Source organism: Oncorhynchus kisutch, linkage group LG12 (genome assembly GCF_002021735.2).
Source record: "Oncorhynchus kisutch isolate 150728-3 linkage group LG12, Okis_V2, whole genome shotgun sequence".
Classification (NCBI taxonomy): domain Eukaryota; kingdom Metazoa; phylum Chordata; class Actinopteri; order Salmoniformes; family Salmonidae; genus Oncorhynchus; species Oncorhynchus kisutch.
The window spans coordinates 32,830,017-32,850,721 of NC_034185.2; the positions used below are offsets into that span (position 1 = coordinate 32,830,017).

The following is a 20,705-nucleotide window of genomic DNA, read 5'->3' on the forward strand; positions in this document are numbered from 1 at the left end:
CAAAGAATCATCAACTGTTCTTAGAATGATTAATGGTCTAGGTAGAACCCGTTGCCTTACAAAGAACTCTCGTCTTCCAAAAAGAGAAAAACCCTCAAATAACCTCCTTTTCTAAGAGTGTAGCTACATTTGCATTGTCTTTAAATAACATGTTTGGGGATGCAGTTCCCATGGGTACATATGAATTGTATGACACACATACAACTCACCTTCACAAACTTTTACTTCATTCTTTCTTTCGCTCAATCCTCGCCGGAAACCGGTTGCTATGGAAGTCAACGTGTGGTGGTGTCTTGTCGTCGTGTGAACAGGAATCTCTAAACCTGAGTGAAATATTGTTTTCCATTTCATTATCGTACAGAGCAGGTGTCGCCGTGGGGGGCGAGAGAGCGACAGTTGAGTGTCATTTCATCAAAACTCCTGTTTTGGAGTTATTCGCAAAGACAACATCCAAAATATTATTATGATTCACACAAAAGGGGTTGGAAGACCTGTCTGACATATCCACACTGCCTCATTTGTGGGTCTCTGCGGAAGTCTCTTAAAAAAAAAGTTAATTCATTATGTTCTCCTTTAGAACGCTTCCTGGGACTGCTACATAGTCTGGTTCATTATACCTGTGCTTTAGATGATTCTCCCTGTGTGTCTGGCTGGCACTCAATCAGTTTGAGAGATTTCCTCGCTCGTTTTCTCTGTATTGGCGCCTCTCCCCTTTCATGGTAGTTCCCTCCTTTCTCTGTATGGTTCTCCCTCCCCCATCTGTTTCGCTCTCCCTCTCTTTCCTTCATCTCTCCCTCTCTTTCCCTCTCCCTCATCTCTCCCTTTCTTTCCCTCTCCCACATCTCTCCCTCTCTTTCCCTCTCCCTCATCTCTCCCTCTCTTTCCCTCTCCTTCATCTCTCCCTCTCTTTCCCTCTCCCTCCCTCTCTTTCATCTCTCCCTCTCTTTCCCTCTCCCTCATCTCTCCCTCTCTTTCCCTCATCTCTCCCTCTCTTTCCCTCTCCCTCATCTCTCCCTCATCTCTCCCTCTCTTTCCCTCTCCCTCATCTCTCCCTCTCTTTCCCTCTCCCTCATCTCTCCCTCTTTCCCTCATCTCTCCCTCTCCCTCCCTCATCTCTCCCTCCCTCCTTCTCGCTCTGCCTCATCTCTCCCTCTCTTTCCCTCTCCCTCATCTCTCCCTCCCTCCCTCCTTCTCATTCTCCCTCATCTCTCCCTCTTTCCCTCTCCCTCATCTCTCCCTCCCTCCTTCTCGCTCTCCCTCATCTCTCCCTCATCTCTCCCTCTCTTTCCCTCTCCCTCATCTCTCCCTCTCTTTCCCTCTCCCTCATCTCTCCCTCCCTCCTTCTCGTTCTCCCTCATCTCTCCCTCATCTCTCCCTCTCTTTCCCTCATCTCTCCCTCCCTCCTTGTTCTCCCTCATCTCTCCCTCATCTCTCCCTCTCTTTCCCTCATCTCTCCCTCCCTCCTTGTTCTCCCTCATCTCTCCCTCTCTTTCCCTCTCCCTCCCTCCTTCTCGCTCGCCCTCATCTCTCCCTCCCTCCCCCCTTCTCACTCATCTCTCCCTCCCTCCCTCCTTCTCACTCATCTCTCCCTCCCTCCCTCCTTCTCACTCATCTCTCCCTCATCTCTCCCTCCCTCCTTCTCGCTCTCCCTCATCTCTCCCTCTCTTTCCCTCTCCCTTCTCTCCCTCTCTTTCCCTCTCCCTCATCTCTCCCTCCCTCCTTCTCGCTCTCCCTCATCTCTCCCTCATCTCTCCCTCCCTCCTTCTCGTTCTCCCTCATCTCTCCCTCCCTTTCCCTCATCTCTCCCTCCCTCCTTCTCGCTCTCCCTCATCTCTCCCTCATCTCTCCCTCCCACCTTCTCGCTCTCCCTCATCCCTCCCTCTTTCCCTCTCCCTCATCTCTCCCTCTCTTTCCCTCTCCCTCCCTCCTTGTCACTCTCCCTCATCTCTCCCTCTCCCTCGTCTCTCCCTCCCTCCTTCTCGCTCTCCCTCATCTCTCCCTCTCTTTGCCGCTCCCTCATCTCTCCCTCATCTCTCCCTCCCTCCTTCTTGCTCTCCCTCATCTCTCCCTCTCTCTCCCTCCCTCCTTCTCGCTCTCCCTCATCTCTCCCTCCCTCCTTCTCGCTCTCCCTCATCTCTCCCTCTCTCTCCCTCATCTCTCCCTCTCCCTCAGTATCTTCTTCTCCACTCCTTTATTTCCACTCCTCTACACCGTTGCGCCGGTGCATGAAAGTGACTGCTCTCTCCCCTTCACTACACGTTGGTCTTAAGCACGCCATAGGGGCGAAGGGAGACTGTGTGTTTGTGTATGTGGTGTGTGTTTACCTGGGATAGGAACTACAGCGAGTCGTCTGGCCTGGGGGCAACAACAAAACTCACAACTTTTAAAAGGACATTTTTTAAACAGATAATAATTACAGCATTTAAATCCATTACTGCTTTATTTTCTATTGTTGCTAGGTCTCTGGGATTTTCTATTGTTGCTAGGTCTCTGGGATTTTCTATTGTTGCTAGGTCTCTGGGATTTTCTATTGTTGCTAGGTCTCTGGGATTTTCTATTGTTGCTAGGTCTCTGGGATTTTCTATTGTTGCTAGGTCTCTGGGATTTTATATTGTTGCTAGGTCTCTGGGATTTTATATTGTTGCTAGGTCTCTGGGATTTTATATTGTTGCTAGGTCTCTGGGATTTTATATTGTTGCTAGGTCTCTGGGATTTTATATTGTTGCTAGGTCTCTGGGATTTTATATTGTTGCTAGGTCTCTGGGATTTTATATTGTTGCTAGGTCTCTGGGATTTTATATTGTTGCTAGGTCTCTGGGATTTTATATTGTTGCTAGGTCTCTGGGATTTTATATTGTTGCTAGGTCTCTGGGATTTTATATTGTTGCTAGGTCTCTGGGATTTTATATTGTTGCTAGGTCTCTGGGATTTTATATTGTTGCTAGGTCTCTGGGATTTTCTATTGTTGCTAGGTCTCTGGGATTTTCTATTGTTGCTAGGTCTCTGGGATTTTCTATTGTTGCTAGGTCTCTGGGATTTTCTATTGTTGCTAGGTCTCTGGGATTTTATATTGTTGCTAGGTCTCTGGGATTTTATATTGTTGCTAGGTCTCTGGGATTTTATATTGTTGCTAGGTCTCTGGGATTTTATATTGTTGCTAGGTCTCTGGGATTTTATATTGTTGCTAGGTCTCTGGGATTTTATATTGTTGCTAGGTCTCTGGGATTTTATATTGTTGCTAGGTCTCTGGGATTTTATATTGTTGCTAGGTCTCTGGGATTTTATATTGTTGCTAGGTCTCTGGGATTTTATATTGTTGCTAGGTCTCTGGGATTTTATATTGTTGCTAGGTCTCTGGGATTTTATATTGTTGCTAGGTCTCTGGGATTTTATATTGTTGCTAGGTCTCTGGGATTGTGTCCGTCTTTTGAGAGTCATTTTCGTCGATATCGTGAGGCAGTGATGATACCAAGAATGCCATGCAACATCAATACAATGAAGTTAGACGCCACTCCCGTAGTGCGGCAAGAGCAGAAATGGCAACTGTCTGAAAGAGAGAGAGAGAAAGAGAGGTGAGAGAGAAAGGGGTGAGGGAGAGGGGGGAAAAGAGAGAGAGAGAAAGAGAGGTGAGAGAGAAAGGGGTGAGGGAGAGGGGGGAAAAGAGAGAGAGAGAAAGAGAGAGAAATGGGATGGGAAAGAGAAAGAGAGAAATGGGGAGGGAAAGAGAAATAGAGAAAGGGGGAGGGAAATAGAAAGAAAGAGAGCGAGAGAGGAGGGAAAGTGAAAGTAAGAGGGGAGGGAAAGAGAAAGAAAGGGAGAAAGAGAAAGAGGAGAGAGAGAGAAATGGCAAGGCACATCCAAAGAGGAAGTTGGGGGGAAGTATCGACACAAAGATTAAGTGGATCTCCCCTGCATAACCAGTGGATAAAAATCACTACTAGCCTGAGGTGATCAGAGCACCAAATCATCATTAGAGAACTGTGCCATGTTTTGCACAGGCAAAATCAATATGTTTCTAACTCTCACTGAGGGAGAATTCCACTTAAGCGGTAGGCTGCTTTATTACATACAGTAGCTTGTTACCAGTTTAAGACACGAAGGATGGATGTGAATCATTACAAGACATTTCCAAGAACTGGAATACCTTCAGTATTTTTCTAACCAATCCTTCATTTCTTCGTCCTTTTTTGCTGCTATGCTGAGGGGTGCAGGTTCCCCCTCTATAAACACCTGGCAAAAAAATGGCCCAATGTTAGCTAACCAGTAAAACTAAAAGATACCATGTGATACTTCAATAGAAAGGCACTTTCAAAACGTTTTTTTTTTTTTTTTTGGGGGGGGCTATTTGGACTATTTATTTAACAAGGGTTCTGGTGGTAGCTCTGCCAACACTGGAATATCCATCTACCCTGGGTTACGTGGGGTCATCTGTTGATGTAAAGCTTTTTCAAGTATCCTCCTCTTCTCTCCTTTCCAACCATACTGTCACAAAAGTACCAAAGGAGATTGAAATTCCCCTCTCCTTTGAAGGACTTTTATGAATACTCCCACACAGTGACAGTGTCACTCTCTGCACGTATGAGGACCTTGGCCCTTACAAGCACTATTTGTTCCTCCCCTGCATAGTGACTTATCCTGTCAGGAGGAATGTGATGTCAGAGGTCTGTGGCTTTCCGTCTGATGATGACTCTTAATGTCGTGATTCGCCGTGATTCTTTCCCCTCGCTTCGGGAGTAGAGAATGTGCCACGTGTGACGTTTTTCACACATTTCTAGTATTTTAATGAAAAATACACTGTCAAGTTGAAAAGCACCCCGGTTTTTACTGTTGAGATTGAGTTGGAGTGAGAGATTTCTGAGGGGCTTTAAACATAAATGTAACCTAGGGGAGTGAGAGAGAGAGAGAAGTATTTTTTAGCACGTCCAACACATGTCATGTTCGATATATTCGATTGGGCGATTATGTTTGATCCTATTTCAACAATCGTTGAAGGAAAGCTCTTGAATACGCTTCAGGAATCCTGATCACAGGAGAGTGCATTGAAACACTCAAGTTCTTTGAACATACAATATGACAGAGTGCTTTAGAGAGGGAACATCAACCTTAATCACCCGTAATGGATGGTAAAATAATCTTAGCCACAGCGACAAACACCACGAGCCTCTTTACTCAAAAGGTTGTCCTACTCAGTATTCCGCCCCACCGCAACCTCACAAGCAATTATAGCCAAATTATACCGCAGTACCACACTAATAATGTAAAGCAACCGAGAGAAGAATGGGGTTTTATGGTGTGCCTAAATAGCTGAACACGGTGTTGTGTTCGCGCCAAATGCCCAAGCCTCAAATTAAACTGCATTAAACTGCATTAAACTGCATTTTTTCAGAAAACAACTGATACAAACACGACTGAAATAATGATAACAAAAGAGAGTAGGCAATTTCCACACCTACTTCAAGCCAATAAATACATATGACATTAGAATGATTATGCATTAGGAGCAAGGCTTAGGCTTGTGAGGGCCCTGAGTCCTGCAGTTTGCATATGTGAAGTAAATAGATTGCCACACATACAGTAATGCAATATGGGTAATCCCATTGTAGTTGCTTTCTCTGATGTCATTGAACTGTGTTCCACTGAGCTTGCCTGAGCTTGTCTGGTGCAATGGAACCCATGGAAGAGTCCCAAAAGTGCAAACCCCTGCCCGATATGACACTACAGACAGGCTCAATCAAACCCTCACATACTATTTGAACCCAGGTCTCTTACTCAGGCCTATTATGACTAGCCCCAGTAGGCGGTATAACAAACATACTAAGGTGGTTGGACTATGATGCTTTACTGCTGTAAAAAAAAAACATGGGGTGCATGTGGTTCCAGCATGTGATCGGGAAGTGATGGATGTGAATGTGAGAAAGACATGATCCAATGATAACCACCCTGTCAGCATCCTCCTCCCCTTCAATAAGACATTAACAGGGAGGAGAGAGAGCTGTGTGCAAAGTTCCTCTGTGTTCCACTGGGAGGGTATGAGGCAATCTGCCACCTATCAGCAAAACTGGCAGAGTGTTCACTGCTCAGCCCAAACACAAAGGACGTCAGAATCAGAAAGCACCTGCTGGGAGGGACAGCGATGGCGGAGAGCCAGGCCGACATATGGATCTCATTTTGGAGACTAATGAAAACAGCGAGACATAAATACAGTTGAAGTCGGAAGTTTACATACACTGAGGTTGGCGTCATTAACACTAGTTTTATACCACTCCACTAATTTCTTGTTAACAAGAAACTTTGTGCATGACACAAGTCATTTTTCCAACAACTGTTTACAGACAAATTATTTCAAATTCTCTGTATCACAATTCCAGTGGGTCAGAAGTTTACATACACTAAGTTGACTGTTTCTTTAAACAGCTAGGAAAATAGGCTAATTGACATCATTTGAGTTAAATGGAGGTGTACCTGTGGATGTATTTCAAGGCCTACCTTCAAACTCAGTGCTTCTTTGCTTGAAATTGTGGGAAAATCAAAAGAAATCAGCCAAAAGTTTTAGACCTCCACAAGTCTGGTTCATTTTTGGGAGCAATTTCCAAACACCTGAAGGTATCACGCTCATCTGTACAAACAATAGTATGCAAGTATAAACACCATGGGACCACACAGCGGTCATACCGCTCAGGAAGGAAACGCGTTCTGTCTCCTAGAGATTAATGTAGTTTGGTGCAAAAAGTGCAAATCAATCCCAGAACAACAGCAAAGGACCTTGTGAAGATGCTGGAGAAAACAGGTACAAAATGATCAATATCCACAAACGAGTCCTATGTCGAAATAAGCTTAAAGGTCGCTTAACAGGGAAGAAGCCACTGCTCCAAAACCGCCATAAAAAAGCCAGACTACGGTTTGCAACTGCACATGGGGACAAAGATTGTTGTTTGGCCGTAATGACCATCGTTATGTTTGGAGGAAAAAGGGGGAGGCTTGCAAGCCAAAGAACAGCTCCTCAGTCACTGCAAATCCAAGCTGTCCCCCAACTGCAGTGTTTTTGACATTGAAGTAAGTAAAGTAGTAAAACACAGAATGAAATCAAACACTGAAGCGAACACTCTGTATATTCGACCTGAGGTATTTTGAGTGGGAGGAGGAAGCTGGTTTGCGGTTGTAGCCAAGCTGCATACTATGATAGTTATTTAATGCATAACAATACATCTTCCCAACAGCATAAACATCACGACTCCGATAAAGGAGTGACTCCATTTTTGAAGACACCGAGCCACAGGTAAAGAGGCAGATGCTCAAAGCTTTGACATGAGGGATGGAGTTTCTAAGGTGCTGGCTAACGCACGTCTATCTCAAGGCAACAGTTCACCAAACAAACTTTACAAAAGAAAACATTTACTCAAAGACTTGAATGCCCTTGGGCACAAAGCTAACATACTGTATACGCCAAACAATCAAGTGTAATGAAAAGTGCAAATGGAAAACGCACTCATCCAACAATAAAGGAAAAACCTGAAATGAAAATGTAAAAATACCTCAAATAAGCTACCTGTAAATCCTTTTCTAAACCCCTGAAGTCCCCGTGTTCGATAAACCTAGATGGCTAACTATTAAAGCTCTGCAACCTTTCTGTCGTCTTCTTCTCCCTCATCACCTGTTACACCTGTCCTGTCTTCCCTTCTCCAGGCAGTGGTGTTTTAGAGCAGTTGGCAAAGAAACAAATTGGTGCTTTGCTACCACTGTCTGCCCCGACCTCTGTCACTGGTGTGATACATAGCTGGGCCTGAGGAAGTGTCTAGATAGGGGATGTCTAGAACGACAACAAGATAACAAGGCTGTGGCTGCCATGTACACTGAGTGTACAAAACATTAGGGACACCTGATCTTGCAATGACAGACTGACCAGGTGAATCCAGGTGAAAGCTATGGTCACTTATTGATGTCACTTTTTAATAAATCCACTTCAATTCATGTAGATGAGGAGACAGGTTATAGAAGGATGTTTAAGCCATAAGAGAACTGAGACATGGATTGTGTATGTGTGCCATTCAGAGGGTGAATGGCTAAGACAAGAGATTTAGGTGACTTTGAACAGTACTATATAGTACTAGGTGCCAGGCGAGCCGGTTTGAATGTGTCCAGAACTGCAACGCTGCTGGATTTCATACGCTCAACAGTTTTTTGTGTGTATCAAGAATAGTCCACCACCCAAACACAACTGTGGAAAGCATTGGCCTCAACATGGGCCACCATCGCGGAATGTTTTCCTCAGTGTAAATAGAATGGGTAAAATAGATATTGTGTTCCATAGTATTGTTGTTGCATGAAGAACAAAGAATTCTGAGAGATGATGTGATAAGCATAGAGATACAGTGCCCTCAGAAAGTATTCATACTCATTGACTTATTCCACATTTTGTTGTGTTACAGCCTGAATTCAAGATGGATTGCATTGTTGTTTCTCACCCATCAACACATAATTCCCCATTTTTTTTGCACATTAATTGAAAATGAAATATAGAGTTTACACCCCGAAGTTAATACTTTGTAGAAGGGCCTCCCGAGTGCTGCAATGGTCTAATTCACTGCATCGCAGTGCTAGCTGTGCCACTAGAGATCCTGGTTTGAGTCCAGGCTCTGTCTTAGCTGGCCGCGACCGGGAGACCAATGGGGCGGTGCATAATTGGCCGAGAGTCGTCCGGGTTAGAGGAGGGTTTGGCCGGCAGGGATGTTCCTGTCCAATCGTGCACTAGCACGATTGGATAGTTGTTAATTCAGGTGATAGTTGTTAATTCATCAAACGTTTTAAATAATATACCCAATATGGCTGCCAATCCACATAATGGATCATTGTCCTGGAATGTCCATTCTACTTATTCTAGCTCTATGCTAAACCCCAAGATGGATCTACAGTGGATGAGAGCAACACATTACGGATGTGCTAATAGAATTGATATGCAAAGCGCTGCCACACACGCATCACTCAACGTTTTTCTGCAGACTATGGCGATTTAGCAGACAATGTGACAGAGTAGATTAACAATCATCCATTACTGCCAAAATGTATCATAATTTTCGGTTCTCGCTTCACTACGTAGCACTGAAACATTGATGACATCTCACGGTTCTCCCCATTTAATTCCTGAAGAGGTCCAAACCGTCCAGCCAGGCTCATGTTATCATGAGCATTTAGACGCTAATCCGTTCATTAGGAAAACAAATCTCTGACAAAGTTTATAATTAATGTCAGTTAAACTATTATGTGATATACATATATATATATATATATATATATATATATGTATATATATATATGGGCGCACTGTCCCTTATAGCATGAGAATGACACACAGGCTTCAGCTAATCAGTCAATTAATCAACATTTTATGAATTTAATCTCTCACTTTGGCCCTGTTGTACATAATATGTATTAAACATTCAAACACTCGATAGGATTACAAACGAGGTGCACAGTGCACTTACAAGGCTTCTTCTATCCACGGTGTTGTCCAAAACCTATCACATTCCTTTCATTCTCTTACCATGTGTATCTATCGATTTCTTCCAAACAAAAAGAACTAACAAGAAAATTGCGCTCGACACAAAGGCAAAGTTACTTTCATAAAACCACAAACTTGTCAGAAATGAAAGATTAGGGAACTTGGTCTTTGCAATATCAGTCTATCGATTGGAAAATCATAGGGGTTCAACAAATGAATAGTCCTGTCAGAGTCAACTGTCCGAAGATGTAAATCAAAACCTGAGCCCTACGTGAACCTCTGGTTGAGGCTTTGGGTCTTCGGTCCAATTAAAAACCATTAAAAAAACGAAGTTATAAAGTCAATTATCCAACAGAAATCCAATAGGTCTAATGGAAATGGATAGCTCTGTCCACTAAAGCAGTCTGGAATATGAGAGAAAAGTGGCCTAAAATCACTATTTTTAGCAAACAATGCTAGGCTCACCTTTGCCCCCAAAACATCAGACTTTGATACATATACAGTCTGAAACAAAGCACTGTAAAATAGAGGACATTTTCCTTACAAGCCAGAATGTTTAATAAAATGACATTTGAACTACCTCTACCGGTTGATCCTTCAGCTGCTCAACATTTTTAGAGTGCCAGTTGGCTCAGGTACAAAACCATGTAAGCGCCTGTTAGTATGCATGTATCGCGTGCATGTACTTTGGTCATGAGCAAACATTTTGATTGCCACACACACACACACACACAAAGTCAGTTTACTAATACTGAGGATATTGTGTCTACAATTTCGACCAGCTGAAGAATCAACACCACGGACAATCGGCAGAGTAAGTTCAAATACCTGTGTTCAACATTCGTGACAGAGAAGGGACATTTAGTTGGGGGATTTTCTATGTGAATGTGCTTGGCGTTGCCAAGACAATCGAGGCATCGTGACAAGGCTCTCCTCAAACAATTGGTCGTTACTAGTAACCACAGCCTATTTATACAATTTATCTTCTTAAAATATGGATTTAAACCTAACCCCTACCACTGCTAACCATATGCCTTACTCTAACCTTAAATTAAGACCAAAAAGGACATTTTTGTTTTCATACATTTTTACTATATAGCCAATTTTGACATTGTGGCTGTGGAAACTACTGACCACCCAAACATTGGGATTGCAGCCCAATTCAAGATGGCACCTGTGAGTTGGACACACCTCCAACCACACCTATCGCTTCAGCCTTGAAGGCCTACTATTCAACAGGCAATTATCATCACAATACAGTGTGTTAACATATTCTTGGCCAGGTACATACAGTAACAAAATTATTTTCAGAGTTTCATAATTCCATTTCTTTTAGGGGCAATGTCTCATTTAAAATGTTCACTTTATCCTTTCATGCCAATGCATGTTACACAGTCAGCTTCAGGATGCACACATTTGTCTGACTGAATGTGTCCCTAATGATTTATAGATCAATGTTGGTTAATACTGCTTGTTGAACATCCCTCCAGCATTAACACATTCGGATTTTCAAAAGCGCATAGCAGCGTGGCCTTGTGTTTCTCCTGAATAGACGTGAAACTACAGTACTGTCTGTATCACCAGCTGGTCTTTGCTTGAAGCTTCCTCTCACAAGTGGCAATCTACGTTTGTGTCCAACGCAGCTCTGAGTCTCAACATATAGTGCTGAGATATTCTGTCTTGCAGTGTCAAACAAAGAGGGTATGCTATTGGAAGAGTTTTTTATTTATTTATTTTCACCTTTATTTAACCAGGTAGGCTAGTTGAGAACAAGTTCTCATTTGCAACTGCGACCTGGCCAAGATAAAGCGTAGCAATTCGACACATACAACAACAGAGTTACACATGGAATAAACAAAACATAGTCAATAATACAGTAGAACAAAAGAAAACAAAAAGTCTATATACAGTGAGTGCAAATGAGGTAAGTTAAGGAAATAAATAGGCCATGGTGGCGAAGTAATTACAATATAGCAATTAAACACTGGAATGATAGATCGGCAGAAGATGAATGTGCAGGTAGAGATACTGGGGTGCAAAGGAGCAAAATAAATAAATAAATAAATACCAGTATGAGGTTGAGGTAGGTAGATAGATGGGCTGTTTACAGATAGGCTAAGTACAGGTGCAGTGATCTGTAAACTGCTCTGACAGCTGGTGCTTAAAGCTAGTGAGGGAGATGTGAGTCTCCAGCTTCAGAGATTTTTGCAATTCGTTCCAGTCATGGGCAGCAGAGAACTGGAAGGAAAGACGACCAAAGGAGGAATTGGCTTTGGGGGTGACCAGTGAGATATACCTGCTGGAAACGTGTGGGTGCTGCTATGGTGACCAGTGAGCTGAGATAAGATGGGGCTTTACCTAGCAGAGACTTGTAGATAACCTGTAGCCAGTAGGTTTGGCGACGAGTATGAAGCGAGGGCCAACCAACGAGAGTGTACAGGTCGCAATGGTGGGTAGTGTATGGGGCTTTGGTGACAAAACAGATGGCACTGTGATAGACTGCATCCAGTTTGTTGAGTAGAGTGTTGGAGGCTATTTTATAGATGACATCACCGAAGTTGAGGATCGGTAGGATGGTAAGTTTTACGAGGGTGTTTGGCAACATGAGTGAAGGATGCTTTGTTGCGATATAGGAAGCCGTAATGTAGGATATGTACAGTATATGCACTTCTATTCATTTTCTTGACCAAATCATTTCAATGTTGAACAACTTTGTTAAAGAGTAGTCCAGGTATACATTTTTGAATGATGCACTGTACATGAAATTGAAATGCTACATACAATACATGACTAAAAGTATATGGACACCTGCTCGTCGAGCATCTCATATCATTAATATGGAGTTGGTCCCCCCTTTGCTGCTATAACAGCCTCCACTCTTCTGGGAAGGCTTTCCACTAGATATTAGAACATTGCTGCAGGGACTTAATTCCATTCAGGCACAAGAACATTACTGAGGTTCCAGGACTGATGCTGGGCGATTAGGCCTGGCTCGCAGTCAGCGTTCCAATTCATCCCAAGGGTGTTCAATGGGGTTGAGGTCAGGGCTCTGTGCAAGCCAGTCAAGTTCTTCCAAACTGAACTCAACAAACCATTTCTCTATGAACCTCGCCTTGTGCACGGGGGGATTGTCATGATGAAACAGGAAAGGGCAGAATCGTCTAAAATGTTATTGTATTCTGTAGCGTTAAGATTCCCCTTCACTGGAACTAAGGGGCCTAGCCCAAACCATGAAAAACAGCCCCAGACCATTATTCCTCCTCCACCAAACTTTGCAGTTGACACTTTGCGTTCGGGTAGGTAGAGTTCTCCTGGCATCTGCCAAACCCAGATTCATCCGTCGGACTTCAAGATGGCGAAGCGTGATTCATCACTCCAGAGAACGTGTTTCCACTGCTCCAGAGTCCAATGGCAGTGTGCTTTACACCCCTCCAACCGACGCTTGGCGTTGCGCATGATGATCTTAAGCTTGTGTGCAGCTGCTCAGCCATGAAAATCCATTTCATGAAGCTCCCAACGAACAGTTATTGTGCTGATGTTGCTTCCAGGGGCAGTTTGGAACTCGGTAGTGAGTGTTGCAACCGAGGACAGATTATTTTTACGCACTAAGTGTTTCAGCATTCGGCGGTTCCATTCAGATTGTGTGGCCTACCACTTTGCGGCTGAGCCGTTGTTGCTCCTAGACATTTCCACTTCACAATAACAGCACTTACAGTTGACCGGGACAGCTGTAGCAGGACAGAAATTTGACAAACTGACTTGTTGGAAAGGTGGCATCTTATGACGGTGCCACGTTGAAAGTCACTGAGCTCTTCAGTAAGGCCATTCTACTGCCAATGCTTGTCTATGGAGATTGCATGGCTGTGTGCTCGATTTTGTATACCTGTCACGGCTGTCGGACGTAACAGTGTGACAACTGACGCTCCAATTATAATTGAAGACATTTCTGCTCGATTAACCCGTTCTGTTTCTTCTCCCTTCTAACATTTATAAGCTGGTGTGTTATTTCTGGATAAAGCGAGCAAGATCGAGTGTCTGGCGTAATTCTGGTAATGTTTAGCGCCCAGCATCATTTAAAAAAATTTTTTTTACAAAGTGCAGTAAATTTCGGAGCAGACGGTTGACGAGTGCACCTGTGACCTCACCTGTCATAGCGCTCAACGTGCACGTCAATATGAATACTAAGCAGGTCAAACCACACGCACCTTCAAACATCATTCAATAGAATCAGAGGGAAAGCTTGATACATTATTGATATATTAAGTAACACAGGATGGCTGAATGCTCTAACGTTATTGACTGGCATTGAGAAGTCTGTTTTTATTGAGAAAATACGTTCTCTCCTTTCTATGGAGGCCTGTTGGACTTAGATAGACATATCCTGTCTATTTAACTTGTGAGTGTGTATTGAGAAGTATATTCTATGATATTGTGTACCCACTTCTGATCACTTGGGATTAATGCAGATCCTGTGAATGATCTAGGAGTAAATGGGGCAAAGGTCCAAACAGTTATGAAGTTATTGTCGTACGAGCTATCATCTTTTATCACAATATGATAGGGGAGACTGAGGGCAATTTTGGCAGTTTTTGTATTTTACTCTTTTGCTGAGAGACCACTTGAACAAGTCTAGTAACTTTTTACATCTGTCTCCTAATCATTCATACCATTTCTATGTATATACATAAGACGGTCAGCTCACAGTATTGATTTGAATCAGAAAAGTCCGGAAGTCTGCTACATTTGCCCTGGTGCCAGGGGTAGCTGCAGTAGCTGGGTTCAAATGTAGCAACAAAAAAATAGGAATTGTCTATTATCATAGACACGTAATGATTTTGTAAGAAATATGAGTATGTCTTTGTACAGAACCAATAATTATAGTAACACCCATTATTTTGCATGGTCATTCAGTTTCTCTGAAAACATCTGAATTCTCTGATGGTGCCCAGATTATATGTGTTTACAACTTCTTTGTCACTCTACAGGACCCCAAGGCTATTTAAAGTTATTATTTGGATAGTTCATGTACAGTGCCTTAAGAACGTATTCAGACCCCTTGACTTTTTCCACATATGATAGCCTTATTTAAAATGTTATTTAAAAAAAAAATAATTCCCCTCAATCTACACACAGTATCCCATAATGACAAAGCAAAAATGTATTGCAAATGTTTTAATAAAAAGCCAACTGAAATATTACATTTACCTAAGTATTCAGACCCTTTATTTACTCAGTACTTTGTTGAAGCACCTTTGGCAGCGATTACAGCATTGAGTCTTCTTGGGTATGACACTACAAGCCTGGCACACCTGTATTTGGGGAGTTCTCCCATTCTTCTCTGCAGATCCTCTCACGCTCTGTCAGATTAGATGGGGAGCGTTGCGGCACAGCTATTTTCAGGTCTCTCCAGAGAGGTTCGATCGGGCTCTGGATGGGCCACTCAGGGACATTCAGAGACTTGTCCCGAAGCCACTCCTGCGTTGACTTGGCTGTGTGCTTAGGGTCGTTGTCCTGTTGGAAGGTATACGTTCACCCTAGTCTGAGATCCTGAGTGCTCTATAGCAGGTTTTCATCAAGGATCTCTCTGTACTTTGCTCCGTTCATCTTTGCATATATCCTGACATCCCCACAGCATGATGCTGCTACCACCATGCTTCACCGTAGAGATGGTGCCAGGTTTCCTCCAGACGTGACACTTGGCATTCAGGCCAAAGAGTTCAATCTTGGTTTCATCAGACCAGAGAATCTTGTTTCTCATGGTCTGAGAGTCTTTAGATGCCTTTTGCCAAACTCCAAGCGGGCTGTCACGTGCCTTTCACTGGAATGTTCTCCCATCTCCACAGAGGAACTCTAGAGTTCTGTCGGAATGACCATCGGGTTCTTGGTCATCTCCCTGACCAAGGCCCTTCTCCCCCGATTGTTTGGATGGGCGGCCTGCTCTAAGAGTCTTGGTAGTTCCAAACTTTTTAATTTAAGAATGATGGAGGCCACTGTGTTCTTGGGGACCTTCAATACTGCAGATATTTTTTCGTACCCTTCTCCAGATCTGTGCCTCAACACAGTCCTGTCTCGGTGCTGTACGGACAATTCCTTTGACCTCATGGCTTGGTTTTTGCTCTGACATGCACTGTCAACTGTTGGACCTTATATAGACAGGTGTGTGCCTTTCCAAATCATGTCCAATCAATTGAATTTACCACAGGTGTACTCCAATCAAGTTGTAGAAACATCTCAAGGATGAGCAATAGAAACAGGATGCATCTGAGCTTATTTTCGAGTCTCATGGCAAAGGGTCTGAATACTTCCATAAATAATGTCTTCCTTTTATCAATTTTAGAACAAGGCTGTAACGTAACAAAATACGGAAAAAGTCAAGGGGTCTGAATACTTTCCGAAGGCACTGTATAATTGCCCCCAACCCAACAGCCATGACAAAACCTCATATGCCTAGCAAGAGACAACAAAATTGACACCTGTCATTCATGTCGATGTTTGGCCAACATAGAGTGATGAAAGTTCTGGGTATGTACCGTGTGAGTTTTATCACTCTAGCTTATGTTACACTTGCCCCTGTTACAATTTCCCCCAGTCTCCCCTACCTGCCATTCTAAGTTATTTTAACATGGTCTTCAGGCACTCCCTATTAGACAGGGAGATAGCGATGACATACGGTCTAAAATTATCCTGAGTGATGCAGCATCTTCCTCCCTCCCTACACTGTAACAAACAAGACCCCATCTTAACCATACTGACACACTTCCTGGCTTCTAGCTTGTGGACAGCCTGCTGTCGTTGGCAATGAGCGCTGCATTATATAGCCCAGTTACACTGACAGTTATCTTTCTTTCTCCCTTTCCCCATCCCCCTCTCTACCTTTCACTCTCTCTCCCCCAGGCACTGGCGAAGCCGGCACGTGGCATTAGGCGAGAGGATGTTGTGTCTCTGGCCCAGTGTGAGAGCCTCCCTCCGGGAAAGCTGGCGTTGGACGCGGGGCCCAACGGGCCGCTGACCCCCCCCTACCTTGTCTCTGTGATTTATGGCTACTGGGGATCTGGCCACTGCAGAATCCTCTTTCGCTTTCACATTCACAAACACATACACTGCACCACTGGACAGAGCCACACACACTGCACCACCTACGCCAGTGCTGCCCCACAGGGTGATTCCGCCACACACTGAATAACAGAATCTCTCTCAGCCTCCACATGCACTGAGGGACTGAGCTGCACAAACACACTGCTTTTCTCTACCCCATAGAACCTCACATTGCACTCTGTGTCCTATACATGCCCCTCACACACCCCTCTGTGTATCTTCCACTCCCCCTCAGTGTGTGGATTAGCATCCCAGTATCAGTCATGGACCGTCAGCCATATAGCACCTCACTGTGGCGCCTGCTTTACTAGCAGGGGGGGATCAATGGAACTGCGCTGAGTGATGAGATGATGTTCCTGTGTTCGCATGGCCTGAGAAATGACCTACCAGCAGCCCTGCAAAGACTGACACACCCTCCCCTCCCCCACGACTTCACTGTTTTTACTCACTGGACTGACTCTCAATAGATTAACTGTATGACTCACTGGTGTTCCCACAAGAACCCATTATTTTTCTAAACTAGGACACCGTGACCTGGAGGTGAGGGCCAGCAGGCAGTCGGGTCCAGTCCTCGCCATGGTGTTGCCACCTCCGGACAAACGCCACGTGTGCCTGACCACCATCGTCATCATGACCAGCATGGCCTTCATGGACGCCTACCTGGTGGAGCAGAACCAGGGGCCCAGGAAGATCGGCGTGTGCATCATCGTGCTGGTCGGGGACATCTGCTTCCTCATCGTGCTGCGCTACGTGGCCGTGTGGGTGGGCGCCGAGGTACGCACGGCCCGCCGCGGCTACGCCATGATCCTCTGGTTCCTCTACATATTTGTGCTGGAGATCAAGCTCTACTTCGTCTTCCAGAACTGCAAGGCGGATAGGAAGTCTCTGGAGACTGTGGCCCGGAAAGCCTTGACTCTGTTACTGTCCGTATCCGTCCCAGGGCTTTACTTGGTTCTAGTGGCTCTGGACAACATGGAGTACGTGAGGACCTTCAGGAAGAAGGAGGACATGCGGGGGAGGCTCTTCTGGGTGGCTCTAGATCTTCTGGATCTTCTGGACATCCAGGCCAACCTGTGGGAACCTCAGCGGACTGGCCTGCCAATCTGGGCCGAGGGACTGATGTTTTTCTACTGCTACATCCTCCTCCTCATCCTGCCCTGCGTCTCTCTCAGTGAGATCTCCATGCAAGGGGAGCACGTGTCGCCCCAGAAGATGATGCTCTATCCCATCCTCAGCCTAGTCACCATCAACGTGGTCACCATCCTGATCCGTGGGGTCAACATGGTCCTGTTCCAGGACAGTAGAGTCTCGACCATCTTCGTGGGAAAGAACGTGGTGGCGATCGCTACGAAGGCGTCCACGTTCCTGGAGTACCGGCGTCAAGTGAAGGAGTTCCCCCACCCGCAGAACACCATGGCATTGGAGCTGCAGCAGAACTCGGTGTGCCATGGACATGCGCCCCACACATCTCACTCGCAGACCCTGCCCAACTCCACCAACCTGCCCCACGAACCCTCGCCAGCTCGCGACATAGACACATGACCGCCAGACACATGAGTCACTCCACCGTTGTGATCAGTGACTAACCAAAACCCTAAGTTCTGGCTGGACTTGTTCTATCTATCCAGCCGTGGAGATGTTGGTGTTAAGAGAGAAATGGGTTTCAAGACAGGATTGTATTGTTCTTCCTGTCATACAACTGTGAACAACTGTGGATATAACAACTAGAGGGATATTTATAGCCTAGACTGTCTGTTGGAGAAGGAGAAAGATTCACCTTCTTGATTCTGACAAGAAGGAACTGACATGGTTTTTATTGAATTGTGTATCGAATTGTGTTTTTAAATTAACCGTTTTAAAACTTTATTAATAATATCGGACAATCTCCATATTCTGCAGCTCAGTGATGTACGTATGTTGTGTAACAGTAAATTGGAAAATGTGTTCCTCCCTGAATATATATATGGGATTTTTTTCAAATGCCCCTTTTTCGACCGTCCATTGTGTGGCTTTTATTCTTTGTTGTCCTTAGAAACGGAGATACACCCCTCGCTCTGAAGAAGCACTTCAGTTGAAGTGGAGAAAGAGAGGATGGAGAGAACGGGAAGGAGAAAGGGGTCAATAAGAAGGTTTGTTTGAGCCGCGGTGGGGGATGGGTGCCAATAGAAGAGTGAAATTCAGCCTCTGCTTAGTTCTGCTGAGAAAGGAGCCTGCTGCCTCTGTCAGTGTGATGTTTTATGACCAAATGTCTGATAAAAGCACCAGAGCTCAGCACTATACACTCCACTCAAGGCAGCCAACTCTCTGTGTGTGTGTGTGTGTGTGTGTGTGTGTGTGTGGGCGGATGGGGGGGGGGGGGTGCGTGTGAAACTGTATTTTGATGTACTGTAAGCGTGTGGCTTAACAAAAGTGGGTGTGAAAGAAACAACAAAGGGGAGAAGAGATGTGTTCATGTCAGAAAAACAGAAGGGAGAAAGATCATGTTGATTTCCCTTTACTGAAGTCAAACAATGCAGAGAAGTGCAGACATGGCCTCGTTTTGACAAACGTCGAAATATAAATGTACAATCCAACCTGAAAACTGCAAACTATTTCTACTTAACTGATGAAGTGAGTGTTAAAGTATTATTCATATGATTAATTATTATTATGTACATTCTTTACAAAAACGTTATGTTGGAGGCAAGTAATGTTTTAATAAAAGTATCCAAAGAATGTGAGAGATTTGTCTTTCTCTTAACCCACAGTCTCTGACTTGGAGGCTACATAACCGAGGACGTGTTGTAGTACTCAGCATTATACAGAAGAGCAATGTAACCTTTAAAGAGCCAGGTTAAAAAGGATCCAAAATGTACTTTTGTCTACAAGAAAATTGATTCAGTCTCTTTTCAGTTTTTCTAAAGAGAACCGATGTATAAAAAAAAAATAAGACAAATTAACAATTCCACTGAATGCACTTTTCCCAAATAGCACTTTCATATTTTTCTACTCCCCCTCTCATGTTGTATTCTCTATTTTCTCCTATTGTCTGAACTCTTCCACGGCCCCTGTCAAATCACACTTCAAACGCTATGTGAACTCTGATGTTGCTATGGAAACATTGTTACATGGGCCAACCCTGGCATTACAGAGAGAGTTCAGCCACGTGAACAATGTACTATTATGTAACCGGAATGATCAATGCACAGGTCAACCACAGGTAACAGCACTCCAAGACACAATGGAGAATCCTCAGGGCCCTTTGACCCCATCAACAATAACTGACTGGAACTCAGTGACTGTACCCTTTAACCTACGGAAAGGAAAGAAAGGCGGCACCTGACGACAGCAAATGGAAGAATGACAATTCTCTTTTTTCCATTCTTTGAAAATGAGCAGTGCCCTTTCAACTTTACACTATTGCTTTAAGATGAAAGAGGATACATGAACAGAAATACTGTTGTGAAGATCATTCAGCTTCCTAGAAGGTATAAATGTGGGTTTGTTACATCTAAACCTTGCTCTCAGTGTGTCTCCAGCTCAGGGCACAGTTGTTCCAATAACACACAACACCACAGATTGCCATTATTGTTTGAATAAATCTTGTCAGAGGGGAGAGAAAGTAAATGGCAAACTTGGAAATAGGAATAAATTACCTGTAGCCGCCTCAGCAGGAGCTCACCTTAGTGAGAACTCTTGCAGGGCGAGACTCATTCACAAATCAACCAGGAACCTGTGCATCTGGAAATTAACTGTGTTCCCTCCATACGTAATAAGGTTTGTGAAGCACTTTCTACCTCTACCTACCTGTGATTTATTTTGCATCCATAACTTTGTGAAATATTCAATTTCGAGAACATTAATTCAGGATGGCGTGCATAGAGGCGATAAGGGGACTCAGGCGAGCTACTGTAGTGCGGGTGTTGTGGGTGTTGACCAACCTTGCTGACTCGACTGTTTCTCCAATCTCCATACGGTTGGTCTATCCTCTGCTCTACTACGCCCCAAACCCTCGAATCACTTAGCCAGCCACGCTAGCTGCCCTGAGCCCAATACCACTTCCCACTGTGTGAGAAGGAGCCCCATCTATATGGAAATAAAGGTACTGGAGCTCTGCCTCTGGTGGGTACATGTC

At 44.3% G+C, this 20,705-nt stretch overlaps 1 protein-coding gene across 1 annotated transcript in view; it reads left to right on the plus strand.

Annotated features, from left to right (window-relative positions):
* LOC109900290 (transmembrane protein 121-like) overlaps positions 1-19,311 on the plus strand; it is a 57,968-nt gene extending 38,657 nt beyond the window's left edge. Inside the window, exon 2 of the mRNA XM_020495983.2 lies at positions 16,391-19,311. Coding sequence (XP_020351572.1) covers positions 17,168-18,133 — 966 coding nt within the window. The 5' untranslated portion in view covers positions 16,391-17,167 and the 3' untranslated portion in view covers positions 18,134-19,311. The remainder of the gene's footprint in view (positions 1-16,390) is intronic.
* The last annotated feature ends 1,394 nt before the right edge of the window (positions 19,312-20,705 follow it).